At 42.6% G+C, this 15,866-nt stretch overlaps 1 protein-coding gene across 1 annotated transcript in view; it reads left to right on the top strand.

Moving 5' to 3' along the window:
• LOC117869766 overlaps window positions 1-15,866 on the top strand; it is a 252,078-nt gene that overhangs the window by 80,955 nt on the left and 155,257 nt on the right. Inside the window, exon 5 of the mRNA XM_034757224.1 lies at window positions 14,712-15,116. Coding sequence (XP_034613115.1) covers window positions 14,712-15,116 — 405 coding nt within the window. The remainder of the gene's footprint in view (window positions 1-14,711; window positions 15,117-15,866) is intronic.

Genomic DNA, 15,866 nt, shown 5'->3' on the forward strand with positions numbered 1-15,866 from the left:
TTCATTATTTTCCTTATCAGCAAAGCATTTCTAGTCATAACAACAATGAAACTTACATGTCAGAGGCACCTAAAACCAAAGCTGTCCAAACATTCCTTCTGTTTTCATGGAACCTTAAGTCCCTGTCCCAACCTCTGGTTCTGATTAGCAGAGCTGCAAACATGGCCTGGTCTTCTCAGGGTCCTAAAAAGATTATCCCTAGCGGTGTGATGTTTGGGTCTCAGCTGGCAGTGGTTGAACATACAAAATGGCTGACTGCAGTACTGTCAAATTCTGGGTACATGCAGGAATGACAAATTTGGGGGCTACAGCTCAGGCCTGGTATCCAGAGTTTGCTGATTTGTCCACCCCCCTAAATCATTGCACAGACCTTTACAGTCACTTTGTTGGGCTGATGGACTCATCCATTTGGATAGTATATGTTGTTTATTCTGTTGGTAGGCTAAAATGCATTTTACCCTAAGAACAGCTAAACTTAATTACTCTCCCCTTAATTAATATGCATCTTTTGTAGATTATATAAACTAAATTCATTTAAATAGCGGATAAAGTAAGGGGACAGATGGTGATTAAAAGTTTCCAAGTGTTAGTGCGGTTATTTAAGCTTTCACTGTGTGTATTCTTTATATTTGCCAATATACAGAGCAATATAAATATGAATATAGTTTTTTCCAGGAGTAATGCCCTAATGTTGCCTGAATGATCCGTGTTTCTACTTCAGCAACCTCATTTGTGAACCAACATTTATTATACTTTTTTATAACCTTCTGCTTTGTTACCATCTATCCTGTGCTGAAACTAGTAATCACGTCATTAACTCAATATATCTTTGGAAATTCTATATTGTCATTCTTCTGTCGAGTGATAGTAGATTTCGGGACCTTGAAAATCAATTTTCCATTGGAGGAGAAATCAATTATATGGCCTTTGGGTATTTTCTTAGTGTAATGTGTTTTATTCACACAATATACATAGTTCTTTCAAAATATGTGGTCAAACAACACACAGGCAATCTCCTCTTTCATGAATCTCAGCTAACGCACCAATGCCTGGTTCCCAGGAAGCAAGCCTTCCCCAGCAGTTGGCTGTAGTTAGAGAGATTAAGGCCTAGTGCAAACTTTCCAGCTGTTTGCAACAACTTCCCTCAAAAGAAAATACATCACAAAACTAAAAACAATACAACATCTCTTCCAAGACTGAACAGGCTAAGAAAAAGTTGCTAAAAATGCTAGTAAAATTATGTGTAAATTATATTTTAGGGGTCCATAACTCAGGTATAAAACATTGCTCTGAACTTACACAAGCCATTAATTTGTCATCCGTGAAGAATATTTGCTTTTGTAACATTTTATTAAATCACTTTAGGCAAGATTAGTTCCATGAGGTTCACTTCAAAGTTAGACAATTAAAACTACATAAACACTTTTTGAAGGTTTTATTCCTAGCTCCACTCAGTCTTATCCAATGTCTCCATGGTAGAGAAGTTTTCATGTGTGAATGCATGCATGGATTTTCACCTTTTTTTGAAAATGCTCTGTAGCCTAATTGTCTACATGTTTATATATATGTAAAGTTTGTACAAAAATGCTGGCATTTTAAGTGGCAGGAAGCACTTTTAGTTCTTGTCCCACATTGTAGTACAAAAAATAAATTGAACGAGTTCTCTTCCTCATGTCTCTTACAAGTGTCACTGATTAAAACCAAAAAGGAGCGGCAAGTATCCGTGGTTATTGAAAGCTCCTTATAGCAAAGTATTAAGACTCTGGGGTTTAATGCTTATCTGATGACTAGAGCTTTATTGATGTTTGTATAGTTATGAGTAGTCAGTTAGTGGGTGAACTTAAAGTATTATCCCACTGTCTCTTCTTTGGCTGTCCAAATCCTGATCAGGAATCTAGAGGAGATTTTTCCTTTACATTACGAATGTAATGAATGAAATTATGCAGTGATTTTTTTCCCCAGTGACTTTTGTTAAACTTTGTAATAAATCCAGGTGTTTTGTTTCATCTCTCTTATGGAGTCAGTAATGCTGGATCCCTCTTTTCCCATGGAACTGGGTTTGATGTTTTTGATAGGACCATCACTGAACTTGCTAGCTATTTAGCTTGGACCCCTGAAATACTTCAATTTTGCAGGCCAGAATGTCTGGTTATTTGAGTTTAAAGTGAGTTAGTTCAAATTAGCTACAAGTAGCTTGATGTGTAGGGACTTCTCATTGACACTAATAGGGTTAATCCTATTACAATACTGTCTACACTCCTGTGATCTTATAACCTTGTGCTCTTCCTAATGCTATATAAAGTCCTATTTTTTATTTGATCTTCTGGCCACCTTACACACACATCATTCAGCATCTGTCAGCCTCAACTTTTTTGTATTGCCTGCAAAATTTTACATAAGAAAGATCCCCTGTAAATATTTCTTATTATTTTTTTTAATATCTAGATAAACTTTCTTTATAATAGTGTGTTTAATGTTGTTCCACTTATGATCTTTTAATTTCCTTTCACAAGTACTGTGCTATATATTCTGTATGGATACTGGACCGCATGAAGCTGTAAGATCATCTCTGGCTGTGCACTTCAATTTTAGTGAAACTATGCAAGAAACAGCTAGTAGAGCACAGCAAAATAGCAGTAGTTTACTTGTGACAATACGGGCTGCAAGGGGACATTCCCTACAATCACATATATGGCACAGGCTGGGACTTATACTTAAATCAGAGTAAAAGTTAGCAGCAGGTTGACTTTAAGTGAGTCGATGACCTCGCCTAACCAAAATTTATGGTACCACTGTGTGACATTGGGATTTTGTATGGATTGTATTGTTACTTATTGAAAGTTGTATTTGACATGCTTCCTTGTGCTTCAAATGTTTTATCCTCGGAGTTCTGCTGGAATTAGCCAATATTCTCCAACTCTGGGTGATCCTGCTTGCAACTCTAGGACCACTAAGAACAGCAATGGATACAGCAAGATGCTGCTGATCCTTTGAGGAATGAATCTGTAGTCACAGAAAGAGACAGACCAAAAGTAGCTAAGGGGAACACTCCCTTGCAAATTGGAATAGAAATAATTAGCACCTTGGGAATAGGGTGGTTTTTCACACACTCTAGACAGGGCAACCCTATATCAGTTAGATCAGCAAAAATGTCACATGTATTACTCTGGCTCCTTAAATGAGTTGCTTTGTTGCAGCTCATTGAGTGAGCCATGACAGTCAATGGCACAACAGAGGCACAAAGATCCAAAAATCACATGATGGCACAGCAGACTTGCAGACACTTCTCAGTGGCCACACTGAATGCAATGGAGGAGATGCGTGTTTTGATAGGTGGCTGCTTTGAAGTAGAGCCAAATCCATGCTGCAATGGGTTAGAATGCCAATATACCTTGTCTACTATATTTGTAGATTAAATGCTCTAGGTTAGGTCCATCTCTAATTCATTCAAGATATAAATTAATCTTGTCCAATCATCTTTCGTCATGGCTCTCTTCCATGAGATTTTGGGTCTCAATTCTGCAATCATCTGCTTGCAACTGGAACGCTGTCCCTCTACTGAGTCCCATTGCCTTAGATATGAGACTTTGCCCACATGGATCCAGTTGCAAGGTCACTGTATTTTGCTGTAGCCACCTAACACAGACACTAACCAGAGCAACAACTGTTTCCCATGACACAAAAGCTGTCTCTGAAATATCTAGTGCCTGCTAAAGAAACCCTCACACACGCTAAGATGGAACAAAAAAGTAGGGTTAAAAACTTGTTTGCAGTGTTGGTGTAGTATTGTTGGTCCCATGATATTAGCTGTCTCTCTGGGTTAAAGTCAAGCATTTCAGTGTTTTGTGATGAGAAAAGATTTGTTCTCGGTGTTCTATTGATATGTATGTTAAGAAAGTGTTTTTGTTTTCACAGAATACTCAATTATTGTTTTCTTGAAAAAGCTATTTCTATTTTTTTTAAAGAAAAGGATATAAAGGGGAGGGGCTTGTTGCCTCTGATAGCTGAAAAGTGCCTGTGTTTGTAACTCTTTTATGTTGGCATTTTATCTTTGCTGTGAGAGTGTTGCACAAATTCAGATACTTACTAGTTCAGTGAATAAAGTCTCACTGCCAACACAAATTCCAGCTGTGAACATGTAATCAGTTCTTCTATGGTTCGAAAAGGAAAGTACCCTATGCCTAAATTTAATTTTCATGCATATTTGTCCGTTTGGCTGCTCCCTCAAATTTTGCACAAATGCTACTTTGTAGCCAACACAGGAGCCTGTCCTTTTGTTTGAGCAATAATTACCCCATCCCAACACAGAAGTGACTATAGTATGTTACATTATGCCAAATTGATTTGTATTAATAATAACCTGAGTTAAAGCCAAATCCTTGCCCATGGTAATGTGGGACTGATTCCCTTGGGGAGTGGCTGTCTGCCAGAAATTTAGTTAAGAGGTGCGTGCAGCCTTTTTAAGGGTGACCTGAATTGACTGACAGCTCTAATGCTAAAGGGACACCCAGATGATAACCTCAGTGGAAGTCACGCATCCCAGTCTGGGGTGTGCTGTTATGGTATATACAGCGCCGTATTATTGCCTAGGCTGACAAATTTTCAGGGGCGGAAGCTCCCCTCCACACCCTGCTCCAGCTCACCTCCGTCTCCTCTGCAAGCTTGCCGCGGCATCCTGTTTCTCTCCCCTCCCAGCGCTTGCGCCACGAAACAGCTGTTTCGCGGGGCAGGGAGGGAGGGAGGAGGAAGGGGAACAGCATGTGCTGGGGGAAGAGGCGGGTCGGGGCAGGGATTTGGGGAAGGGATCCAATAGGGGAAGGGAGGGGGCGGAGTTGGGGCGGGGACTTTGGGGAGGGGGTTGGAATGGGGGCGGGAAAGGGGCGAAGTCAGGGCGGGGCCAGAGCAGCAATTATTTCCTGGCCTAGGGGCGGCAAAATTATTAATCCGCCACTGGGTATATACTTGTGCCAAAGAAAAAATCTTCCCCTCTGGATACCAGTACCATCCTGTGAGTGTGAAGTCTAATTAGAATGAGCTATACAGATCTGGCCAAGCTCTACGTCATCTAGGAAATAGGGCTACGATTTGGTCTGCAGAGTGTTACAATGGGATTTTCAAAAGTTCTCAGCATTGGCCTACTAACTCTGCTTCCACTGAAGTCAATTTCATCAAATATAATTAATTAACCCCATTTTTCAATTAATAATTTTGTTGTCAAATTTGTTTTGACCAGCTGTTGTCCTTAGTACTGAAGACTGACTCACTTTTTTTTCAGAGGGAAGGGCTGTATTTTGTGTGCTCTTTCTGAGCTACTGCCAATCAGAAAAAAAATAGCATCTGTTATTTTCCCATGGGACTGGTTGTTACTATCTGTTGTTCAATATTTGTACCATGGTAGCAGCAAGAGGCTACAGTGAACATCAGGGCCTCTTTGTGCTAGGCACTTTGCAAGCACATATGATGACATTGGTCTTCTGCCCCAGGAGCTTGCAGTTGAATTTAAGGTCTGGAGTTTCTTTAGCCACCGTAACCCCAGGCCCCCATTCACACAGTGGCAGCCACAGAGAAGCATCTCAGTATGTCTGCCTGCTGTAGTGTGATGGGAGGGCCACTTACCAAACTTCAGCCTCCACCAAAGACTATTCTGGAGTCAGAGGGAGCTGGGACTTTGCCTGTTGACACCCACCCAAGGCATCGGAGAGTGGAAGTCACCTGTCGTCTTCCAAGGACAGCAAAGTGAAGTAGCCGGTGACCAGATCAATCATTCACCTAAAAAGACCACCAGTCAGGTTGGAATGATAAGGGTCATCATAGGGTTGGTTTTTCTGTCAAGCTTTTAAGCAGAGCACAATTGTTTGGGAACACAGAACCGTGTGTTCTAATTCCAATTAGTTAGGTCAGATAAGCTTTTGGCTGTTTTGAACTGCACTTTCAATCTTCTGAGATCCCACCATCACTAGATGTATACATACTTTTGCTATGTGGGAGGTTATTTACTCTGTGCTGCTTTGCAATGGTGACACTTGTGTACTGTATGCTCTTATGTGCAGCTTGGCTGGGGTTTGCGTGTTTTTTATTTTATTCTCTTGTAGTCGTAGTTATGAAAACTGTTTACAGAGGAATCGATTATTATTTCTGTATGAGATTCACAAATGAGCAGAGAAATACCGGTGAGCTGTCAATGCTAACAGAAATAGCTTGCTGGAATATATACATGGTCTATCCCCCAACATGTACTCTGAATGTTTACTCAGAGTGGCTCAAGTGCACATGACAGTCAAATTCAGTAGTGTTATGGTGACAAATTTACAAGAATGGGAAAGGATCCTGGTTGGGGATCAGACTAGGCCATCTACTGAAACTGGCTGCTGCTCCTGTCTAGATTTATTAGCTCATTATAGTCTTATAGATCATCGTCATTATTCCAAGTGTGTCTGCATAATTCAGGCATCATCAATGGAATTCTTAATTAAGCTCTGATTGTAGAATATTTTTTTATTGGTGGTGAAGGATGATCCAGAAATACTACTACTGAATGTTGAGACCCTATATTGACTCCACAAGGCTGGCAGTTTGAAGAAATGTATGCAATGTTGTTGCAGCCGTGTCAGTCCCAGGACATTATCTCACCCACCTTCTCTCTCTAAATAGGAGAAATGTATTTTGACTTTTAACCAGAACAGATTTGATAAATTGGCTATTAAGTGTGCAATGGGATTGAGCCCTATTGATTTCAGTACTAGTATATAAAGTTAGGGACGTGCTTAAATACTTTGCTGAACTGAAGCCAGAGTGTTCAACACCTTACTTGATCGAGCCCTGACAGACAGAGACCTGAAACCCCAGGAGATTATATTCATAGTGTCACTTTTTGAAGTAAAACCACAGAGCTGATGGAAGCTTTTCTGCAATATTTCAAAGGGAATTATTTGTCACTCTGTTTTGGGCGACTTTGCACTCTTCAGCTTTTGCTTTCCTGTGAAATTCGATTAAATAACTAACTTCAGAATGAAAGCCTGCCAAAAATTCCAATTTCAAAGCCACCATTCACTTACTGTGAATTCCATTTTCACTTGAAAAACTGTCGGGCTCTGGGTTCTAGGTGGTCAGACCTGGTGGTTGGAGTGGTGGTGGAGAACAGGTACCAAGGGTTGAAGCCAGAAGTAGAGTTGGGACCGAGCCAAGGGCAGCACTGAAACTGTGGTCAGGGGACAGGCCCTGGGTCAGAACCAGGCTCAGAGTCTGTAGACAAGCCAAATAATGATTGTAGTTGGAGTCTGGATGCAGGCCAAAGATCGAAGCTGGGTTGAAGTCAGTCCAAGGGTCTGGGGGTCAGGAGGTGGGTGCAGGGCTAGAGTGGGTCAGGAACAGGGCTGGAGCGGGGTTGGAATAGGGTATGGACAAGGCTGAAGTGCATTGGAACAAGGCTTGGCCAAGGCTGGGGCAAGAACAGGGATAGGATTGAGGGCAGACTGGAAGCCTGGGGAGTCTGTAACATCGGGAGGCACCAAGAGGGTTCCTAGCTGTGTGATGCTGTTGCACAGACTAACTTGTGGGTATGTCAGTAAGAGTGGAATACTTGTGCTTGGGCCTTGTCCAAGAATAGACTGCAGCCGCATACCTGAGGGATGAGTCACAGCAGGTTCGGCTTCACAGATGAGTCAGTGCACCTACTGAGGCTCTAAAGGCTGCCCCTCTCCCCACCTAATGGGAGGAGCCACTGAACCCAGGCATCAAATGATCAGGGGGGACAACAAATGAAAAAACGGGGCAGGAGTGAGGGTCACAGGGTCAAAAGCAGGGATCCAGAGTGGGACACTGAGCAGAGAACCCCGGACAGTGCCGCTGCTCCTCAAAGGCACCTAGGGAGCCAGTGGATGTGGCCCAGAGGAACTCTGCCTGGAGATGTGACTTAAGGGTTGATCGGAAATAGGCCCCAGATGAGTCAGTGCAGCTGAGTGAGCAGCCCTGGTCTGGCTGTAGGCTTGGAAAAGGGACCTATTATCTAGTCATAAATTCATGAAACATGTCAGTGTGAGGCTGAAATGAGCTTATACTTGCGTTTGTAACAAAATGTGCTAAAAACAACCCCCTCAAATTCTGAATATTTTGTCTTTGGCTGTGGATTTTCACCTGCTTCTGTGCCCCAGAAGTATACAATAGAAGTAAGTCCTGCAATGACTGCCTATATTGTAGGTAGCACCACAGTGAAGCAGCAGCTGTGTAGGGCTCCTAGCTCCCACTCGGACATGGCTGGGAAGGGACAGGGATTGAGCAGAGGATGGACTCCCTTTGACAGGTATGGGTTTGGTATGTCTCCATCAGTGCAGTGAGAAACTGGGAGGAAAGGTTGTGACTGAGCATAACAAGTTCCAAAGTCTGGAAGCTGAAGCTAGACAAATTCAGATCGGAAATGAGGACATTTTCAACAGTGAGGATAATTGGCCATCGGAGCACCTTAACTAGGGATGTGGTAGATTCTTCATCACCTGAAGTCTTTACATCAAGAATGGACGTCTTTCTAAAAGGTGTACTCTAGTTTCACTAGAAGCTGTGACTTGATGCAGGGACCACTTAGTGAAATTTTGAGGTCTGTATTAATCAGAAGGTCAAAGTAGCTGATCAGGAGCCTCTCTGGCCTTAAAATCTATGAATCTATGGCAGTTTCAGTTATAATATTTTCCCCACTGCTTCTAGGGTAGCACAACAACGTATGGTTAGGCTTAGCCAGACTTTAGCCCTTCACCTGTGAAATAAAATTATTTACAAAAACTGGTGGTTTTAAGCTAAGAATGTAAAAATGTTCTGGAAGCATCACATTCCCTTCTCCATCTCATGACTGACAAAAAAAGTAACCCCACCAACTAACACCAATTTATTAAAAATAATTTGATTTTAAGATAACATGTTGCATGCAAAATTTCACTTTAAAAGTGACTTTGTAGTTCTACTGTATTATAAATTGAAAACCTGGACAAAAAAGGTTTATAAATATTAAATAAATAATCCTGTACAGGCTCTTAACTAGCTTGGAGCACCATAAAATTAAAGAGAAATTTGTTTAGTGAATATATGAATCAAACCATTTAATTTGATAAATTAAATGAACACCAATATTATTGATAGCATCTTATTTTACTATGTTAATTTTACTTAAAAGCTCAGTAAATTGCTTGAAAATAATTTGTTCCTTCCATGCCTTCTAAGGGCTAAACTGTGAACCTCTTACACTGACGAACAGTTACTCATCTGAGTAATACCACTGACATTTACGAGGCTCTATTCCAGGATCACATCTAAGATTTTACCATGATGTACTGTGTTCTAGTAATATAAATTTTCTAACAGCTTTACAAGTGAGAAGCATATATATATATTTTTACTCCTTATGAAACAGAGCACTTTTTGTGACTACATGATCTTGGTTAATATTCAGCAAATACTAGTCTACAGGGATTTTTATGGGAGTCCTTCCTGTTAAAGAGAACCATTTTCAGTCTAATGATTACAGATCATTACATTAATTTTTTCATTGGACAACATAATTAAAATACCCCCCCATTAGCGAGAAGCAAGGAACATATCCATTGTCTTAAGTTCACTCTCAGAATTGTTATTGCAGCTTCAAAGGGTTGCAAAGTTGTTTTCATAAAGCAAATCATTCAAAATAGTTTCCTGTGTTTGCATCAGCTGTCAGCTTTGTAAATTTATTCTTACAATAGCGGGTTTTGACAGAATTTGTAAAATGCTTTCCCCCCTGTTTTTGAAATATGATAAATGTGACATACAGCTGACCTTTACACAAGGCCACATGTTAATATTCAGGACCATGCTTTTGTTTGTCTTGAACAATGCCTGTCATTAAGAAAGCGTAGATTGCCAATATGACCCTCTGTTAGAACGCTGGACCATTCCTGATTGGTCACCAGGAAGCATCATGTGCCTTTGATTGAAATGACATGGAAGATGTATGGTCAAAGTGCTGTACTCCGCACCACTGCTGTGATGTGAAGAAAACCACTTTGACCCAAATAGACCTGCACTCAAACAATGTCGCACCAACCAAAGACAACATATTGGGAAGAAAAATGCTTGTAAACTGCGTGTGCTGGAAGATGTATTAGCCAGACAGCCATAGGGCAATCTTTGAACTATTGAAATCTTTAGAAATATTGTTTAGTTCTTGAACAATACTTACAAACCTAATTAATCAAGCGTAGATGGTTATGTTCGCTCTATACATAGTGAATCATTTTATTGTAAGAATAGGGCTGTCACATTTATTTTGCTGACCGCTTCACAGGTGCTTGCGTCCAAAAGCTTATTTTGAACATACATTTTAACACCAATTGTGATTCAAATTCCAAAAATACATTATGAACAGATCCATGACATATTGCTAACAATTAATATGCTTCCAAGTGTTTGTGTTTGTTTCCATTTTTATGTTTATATTTTTCTTGGGCTATGACACACCATTTTTAGAGCTTTGTTCTTGTTATTTTTAATTTGCAGTAGGAACATTTTTGACAGCTCCTCCAGATAAGTATTTTAAACCTGCTTTAGTATTAATGAGTAATGCTGCAAACAAGCTGTACAGTTTCAATCTAAAATCCATCAGATAAGTACAGCCTCATCCTGGAAAGTGCTGAAAAACTCCAGTGAATTCCCACATTCCTTCAACTCCTGTTGAATTGAATGGGAGTTGAGGGCATTCAGTTCTTTGCAAGATTAGACTCTTAATATAATATCCAGGATGCCACTAGTTTCCAAAGTCTGTCACATCAACATACAGATAACTATTGTCTTAACGAATGCTCTAACAATTAAAAAAACGTGTAGGGTGCCTAAAAGCTGAAGACTTCTGGGCTGCTGATGGCAATTAATAACTTAATTAGACAAATACCTCTATTGCTTTTAGAAGGTGTTTTTCTATTAGTGACATAGGTTCTGTCTACACTGGCAAGTTTCTGTGCAGTAAAGCAGCTTTTTGCGCTGTAACTCCAGAGGTGTACACACTGCCAAGCCACTTAGTGGCTCTGCTGCCCTGCACTCAGGTGACCAAACGTGAGCCCCACCCCTTAAATTCCTTGGAAATTTTGAAAGGCCCCTTCCTGTTTGCTCAGTGACGCGTGCAGTGGTCTCAGCGCATCTTTCCAGGTGGCCATGCCTGCTCCACAAACGCGGCGATCCCCCACTTGGAGCAATGCTAAGCTGCTGGACCTCATCAGCATTTGGGGAGAGGAGGCTGTCCAGTCCCAGCTGCGCTCCAGCCGTAGGAATGATGATACCTACAGACAGATTTCATGATGCATGACAGAAAGGGGCCATGACCGGGACACACTGCAGTGCAGGGTCAAAGTGAAGGAGCTGCGGAATGCCTACCACAAGGCGAGGGAGGCAAACTGCTGCTCCGGTGCTGTGCCCATGAGCTGCTGGTTCTACAAAGAGCAGGACGCTATACTCTGCAGTGACCCCACCTCCACTGCGAAGGCCATGGTGGATACTTTGGTGGCTCATGAGCCAGCTGAGAGTGGACCGAGTCAGGAGCAGGAAATATTGGATGAGGATCTGAAGGGGGAGGTGGACCCAGAGGCAGAGGACGACTCAGAGGTCAGAGATGCACGCTGCCAAGAGCTCTTTTCTACCCCGGAGGAGGCTAGCCAATCACAGCTGTCAGAGCTTGGCGAAGCACAAACAGGACAGGAGACCCCTGGTAAGTGGCTTTGATTTTGGGAATCACTGAAGCAGGTTGTTGAGGGCAGGAGGGTTGCAGAAAGCAGGCTTGTGTCTGTATGATGCGTGTACCGCCACATGCCTAGTCTGAGCGGCGGAACAGGATGTTGACTCCGTCACTTCACGGGACTCTGCCTCAGAGATCTCCACGAAACTCCCATAGAGATACTGGGCAAACCGCTGCCACAGGTTCTTTCGCAGAGCTGCTTTGTTTCTTGCCCCATTAAGGGTAACTTTCCCATGCCACTCTGCTGTCACTTGGCGGGGACCATTGCTGCACACAGGTGAGCCGCATAAGGGCCAGGGCAAAAGCCACAGTCTTGGAGAAGACCCTCCCTTAATTCGCTGCTCACCCTCAGCAGCAAGATATCTTCCATAATGAATACAGCCCGTGGAAAATGTGGGGACAGTAATGATTAAGGCTTCAGAGATATGACCTTTGGATCCCAGCCTCCCTCTTAGTCATCACCGGCTGAATGGCTGCGCAGAATTAGAAAGCGGCATTGAAGACCTAAAAAGGACTTTTTGCGTGAGGTTATGAGGCTCTCCTTGGCCGAAAAACAGGAATTGAAGGAGTGACATGACAACAAGAAGAGGGACCGAAAGGAGAACTCAGCGTGCCAGAACGAAGCCATGGAGTGGTTCTTAAACGTTATGGAGCGCCAAGTGGACACGCTCCAGGTGCTACTAGCACTGCAAACTGAGCAGCTCTGCACCCGCCCACCCCTACAGCCGCTGTTGCAAAACTCTCCCATGTGCCCCCCAGACACCACCAACGCACTCTTATCAATCTCCTGGCTCCAGTCTGTACCCGCCGCATTCCAATCCTGCCCCATCACAGTCCAGCCCTGTGAACTCCCAGTACCCACTGCACTCAACACCCATCCCTCTGCAGTTTAACCCTGCTGAAGTACAGTACCCGCTGCACTGTATTCCAAAGGAGAAAGTTGGATATGATACCCGGACATACACAAATCTTTAATTGCCCCAGGACTCCACCTCCTCCTGGGACCCTCCCTTCCCCCATCTCCCACAGTGCTGATGTGTTTTTTTTTTTTTGTCTCTCTCCTCTGGTTGTTGTTTTTTAATAAAAGAGTTGTTTTGATTTGAAAGCAATCTTTATTCCATTAACTGAAAGCAAACAGAGCCCTGCAAAGCAACAGGCAATTTTCTTAAACCTTCATAGTACATCATCTGCACCATTCACAATCACCTCCTAGCATTACAAGCACTGCACTCTCAAGCATAGCAACAAATATTAGTGACTTTGAGCTTCAAATTGCTGCCTTAAGGCATCCCTGATCCGTATGGCCCCGCGCTGCGCCCCTATAATAGCCCTGTTCTTTGGCTGTTCAAATTCAGCCTCCAGGTGCCCACATTTCTGTCCGTGCCCATAAGCACCACCCCCACAGCTCCATTGGCCAGTTTCAGGCCCATGGGGGCTGTGAGGACAGAGCTGGGGGCGGGAGCAGCGCACAGTGATCTGCTGTTCCCCTTCTCCCAAGAGGCATGCAGAGACATGCGAGCAGCAGCCGTCCGCTTCCGGGAGCGGCGTGGGGCCATGGCATGCATGCAGCCTGCCTGAGTGCACCGCTGGAGTCATGGCGGGCCGGACAGAAATGTTAGATGGGCTGTATTTTGCCCACCCCTGGTCTAAATGCTGTCCTGAATAGGAATAGACATGCTTAAGCACATGTTTAACTTTAAGCACATGTTTAAATGCTTTAGGCCCTGATTCAATAAGGTACTTAAGTACATGTGTAAATACATTGCTATATCGGGGTTATAAAATATATAACTTTTGAATTCACCAAGAAAATATTAAATTTTTGCAGTTCTAAATATAATCATGAATATTTATGACTTATTGTTTTTTCCTAAGTATTGTAATTATGGTACTGCCATTTTAAAATTAGCTAGGTATATTTAATCTATTAAAGATTTTGAATGCGGGGAGGTTTTCTCCAACTCAGTGTTGAGGCAGTGTGGGAAAACTTACATTGCCATTGGCTGGGCTGTATTTACCTTCTGGATAAAAAGACTGCAGTTTTCTGTGCTGTCCATTCACTGTCTCACTTAGGGCATGATCCAGTGCCTGTTAAAGTCGATGGAAAGACTCCAATTAAATTCTTTGGTCAGTAACAACCAAATTCATGTGAAAAATTAAAAACAACCTGTAACCATGCAAAAACCCAAGACAGCTAGAAATCCAACTGCTTGATTTATGTATGCAGGTGCTCTTGGTGCACACACACACAGGATTTGGTGTATGCAACTTGATTGCATGCTGAAAATTGGCATCATAAATTTAGAGGCTGTTTTTGAAAATTTGATCCTCAGAATCAAAGTACAGAGTATGGCCAACTCCAAGCATTAAGAAATCATGAGTCAGGCCAGGCCCCACCCAAGATCAGCGGCGGCTCCAGGCACCAGCGCTCCAAGCACGTGCCTGGGGCGGCAAGCCGCGGGGGGCGCCCTGCCGGTCCCTGCGAGGGCGGCAGTCAGGCAGCCTTCGGTGGACCTCCCGCAGGCATGTCGCCAAATCCGTGGAACTGGGGACCTCCGGCAGGCATGCCACTGGAGGCAGCCTGCCTGCCATGCTTGGGGCAGCAAAAAAGCTAGAGCCGCCCCTGCCCAAAATCATGAGCTTGGCTTAAAAATAATGAAAAATTTCAAAATAATACATTTTGTGTTCTTTTTATTTGCCTTCTGGTGTTAAAGAGTTCAAGATTCATGTTCTGAGGGTTTTCTCCACAACTGCAAGAGCTAGAAACATACTTTTTATTTAAAATGAAATCTGAGATTCTCAGGTAGCAGCCTGATTCCAGTGTCTGTGGCTTTAAGAAAATCACCAAATAGCATGAGAGTTGGCAACACTGCAGAAACAGTTAATTATCCATCTGGCTTAATTCTGCTGCAGCTTGGTAAATGTAATACGAATGTATGTATTTTAACTTATTTTTTCTCCATTTCAGTCTGTTTTAGAAGAGGACAGAAACAGGTTGTGCAAACAAATATACCCATTCACCGTGAATATAAAGTTCCAAAATTACCTCCACCAAGTTTGGCTTCTAGTGAGGAAGATCTGGCTGAGGCAGTTGTCCACACACCTACTCCATCAGTTAGAAACCAGGAGACCCCTTTAGCACAGACTATTGCACCAGAAGAAAAGAAAAAAGAACCTGAAGAACCTGAGCTCTTATGGACTAACACAGAAATTGACAAAGACACAGAGTTAGATGAGTTAGACAAGCTTCAGAACAGTGTTTCTCCATTACTTTCTGAAACAGAACACACTCCCTCAGATTTCAGTAGGCCGACTTCAAGTATAAAGAGCAACCAGACACTGTTCAGCTTTGAGAGAGAAACTGACTGGTCAGGTATGTACTATATAAATTTCTGTCACTATCATATTTTTCTACCGGTATTCATTTACTCCATTTTACTTTTAGTCTAATCTTCAGCAAGACAGGGACTACTACTGTAGCTGGATAGGTGATATATTAGGAAATGTTTGAATCAACTAGCCTGTGTAACATGCTTCCAAAACCAGTTGAAGAGTCACCATATTTTCTGTTGCAAATTAAATAATTCAATATTGAACTTCTTTTATTTTTCACTCCTCCCCTGCCCCCGCCAAGAGCCTTTGAAGTGCTAAACGCTCCTGTCTTTGAAACTTGATAAGGAATCAAATTCAATTCTTAAGGATACTCATGTTTTCTGTATGTTAGGACTAATGACAAGGAAAAGAAATCAAACTGCAAAAATAAAGGGCTTGATTCTGCAGCCCTGACTCCCAGTGAAGGATGCTTATTCACTAAAGTAACCCCACTGGGTCACTGATGAACATATCCAATCTAAGGGGGATGGTGTTTCAAACCTTGCTGAGGATGGATAAACCATTTTAGGGCTCACATGGTACAAAGACTTTATCAGCACACACTTGGGATGACTTGCAGAGATCATTTGTGTCTTTGTCACTCATGAGTAAGGCTGCGAGTTTGTCACAGAGGTCACGGAAGTCACGGATTTTGTGAATTTCCGGGACCATTGTGACTTTTGCAGCGGCCGGTGCAGCTGGCCCAGGGGCTGCCGGTGCAGCTCGGGAAGCCCCTGGGCCAGCCACATCG

The sequence above is a fragment of the Trachemys scripta genome, chromosome 1 (genome assembly GCF_013100865.1).
Source record: "Trachemys scripta elegans isolate TJP31775 chromosome 1, CAS_Tse_1.0, whole genome shotgun sequence".
Taxonomy (NCBI): domain Eukaryota; kingdom Metazoa; phylum Chordata; order Testudines; family Emydidae; genus Trachemys; species Trachemys scripta.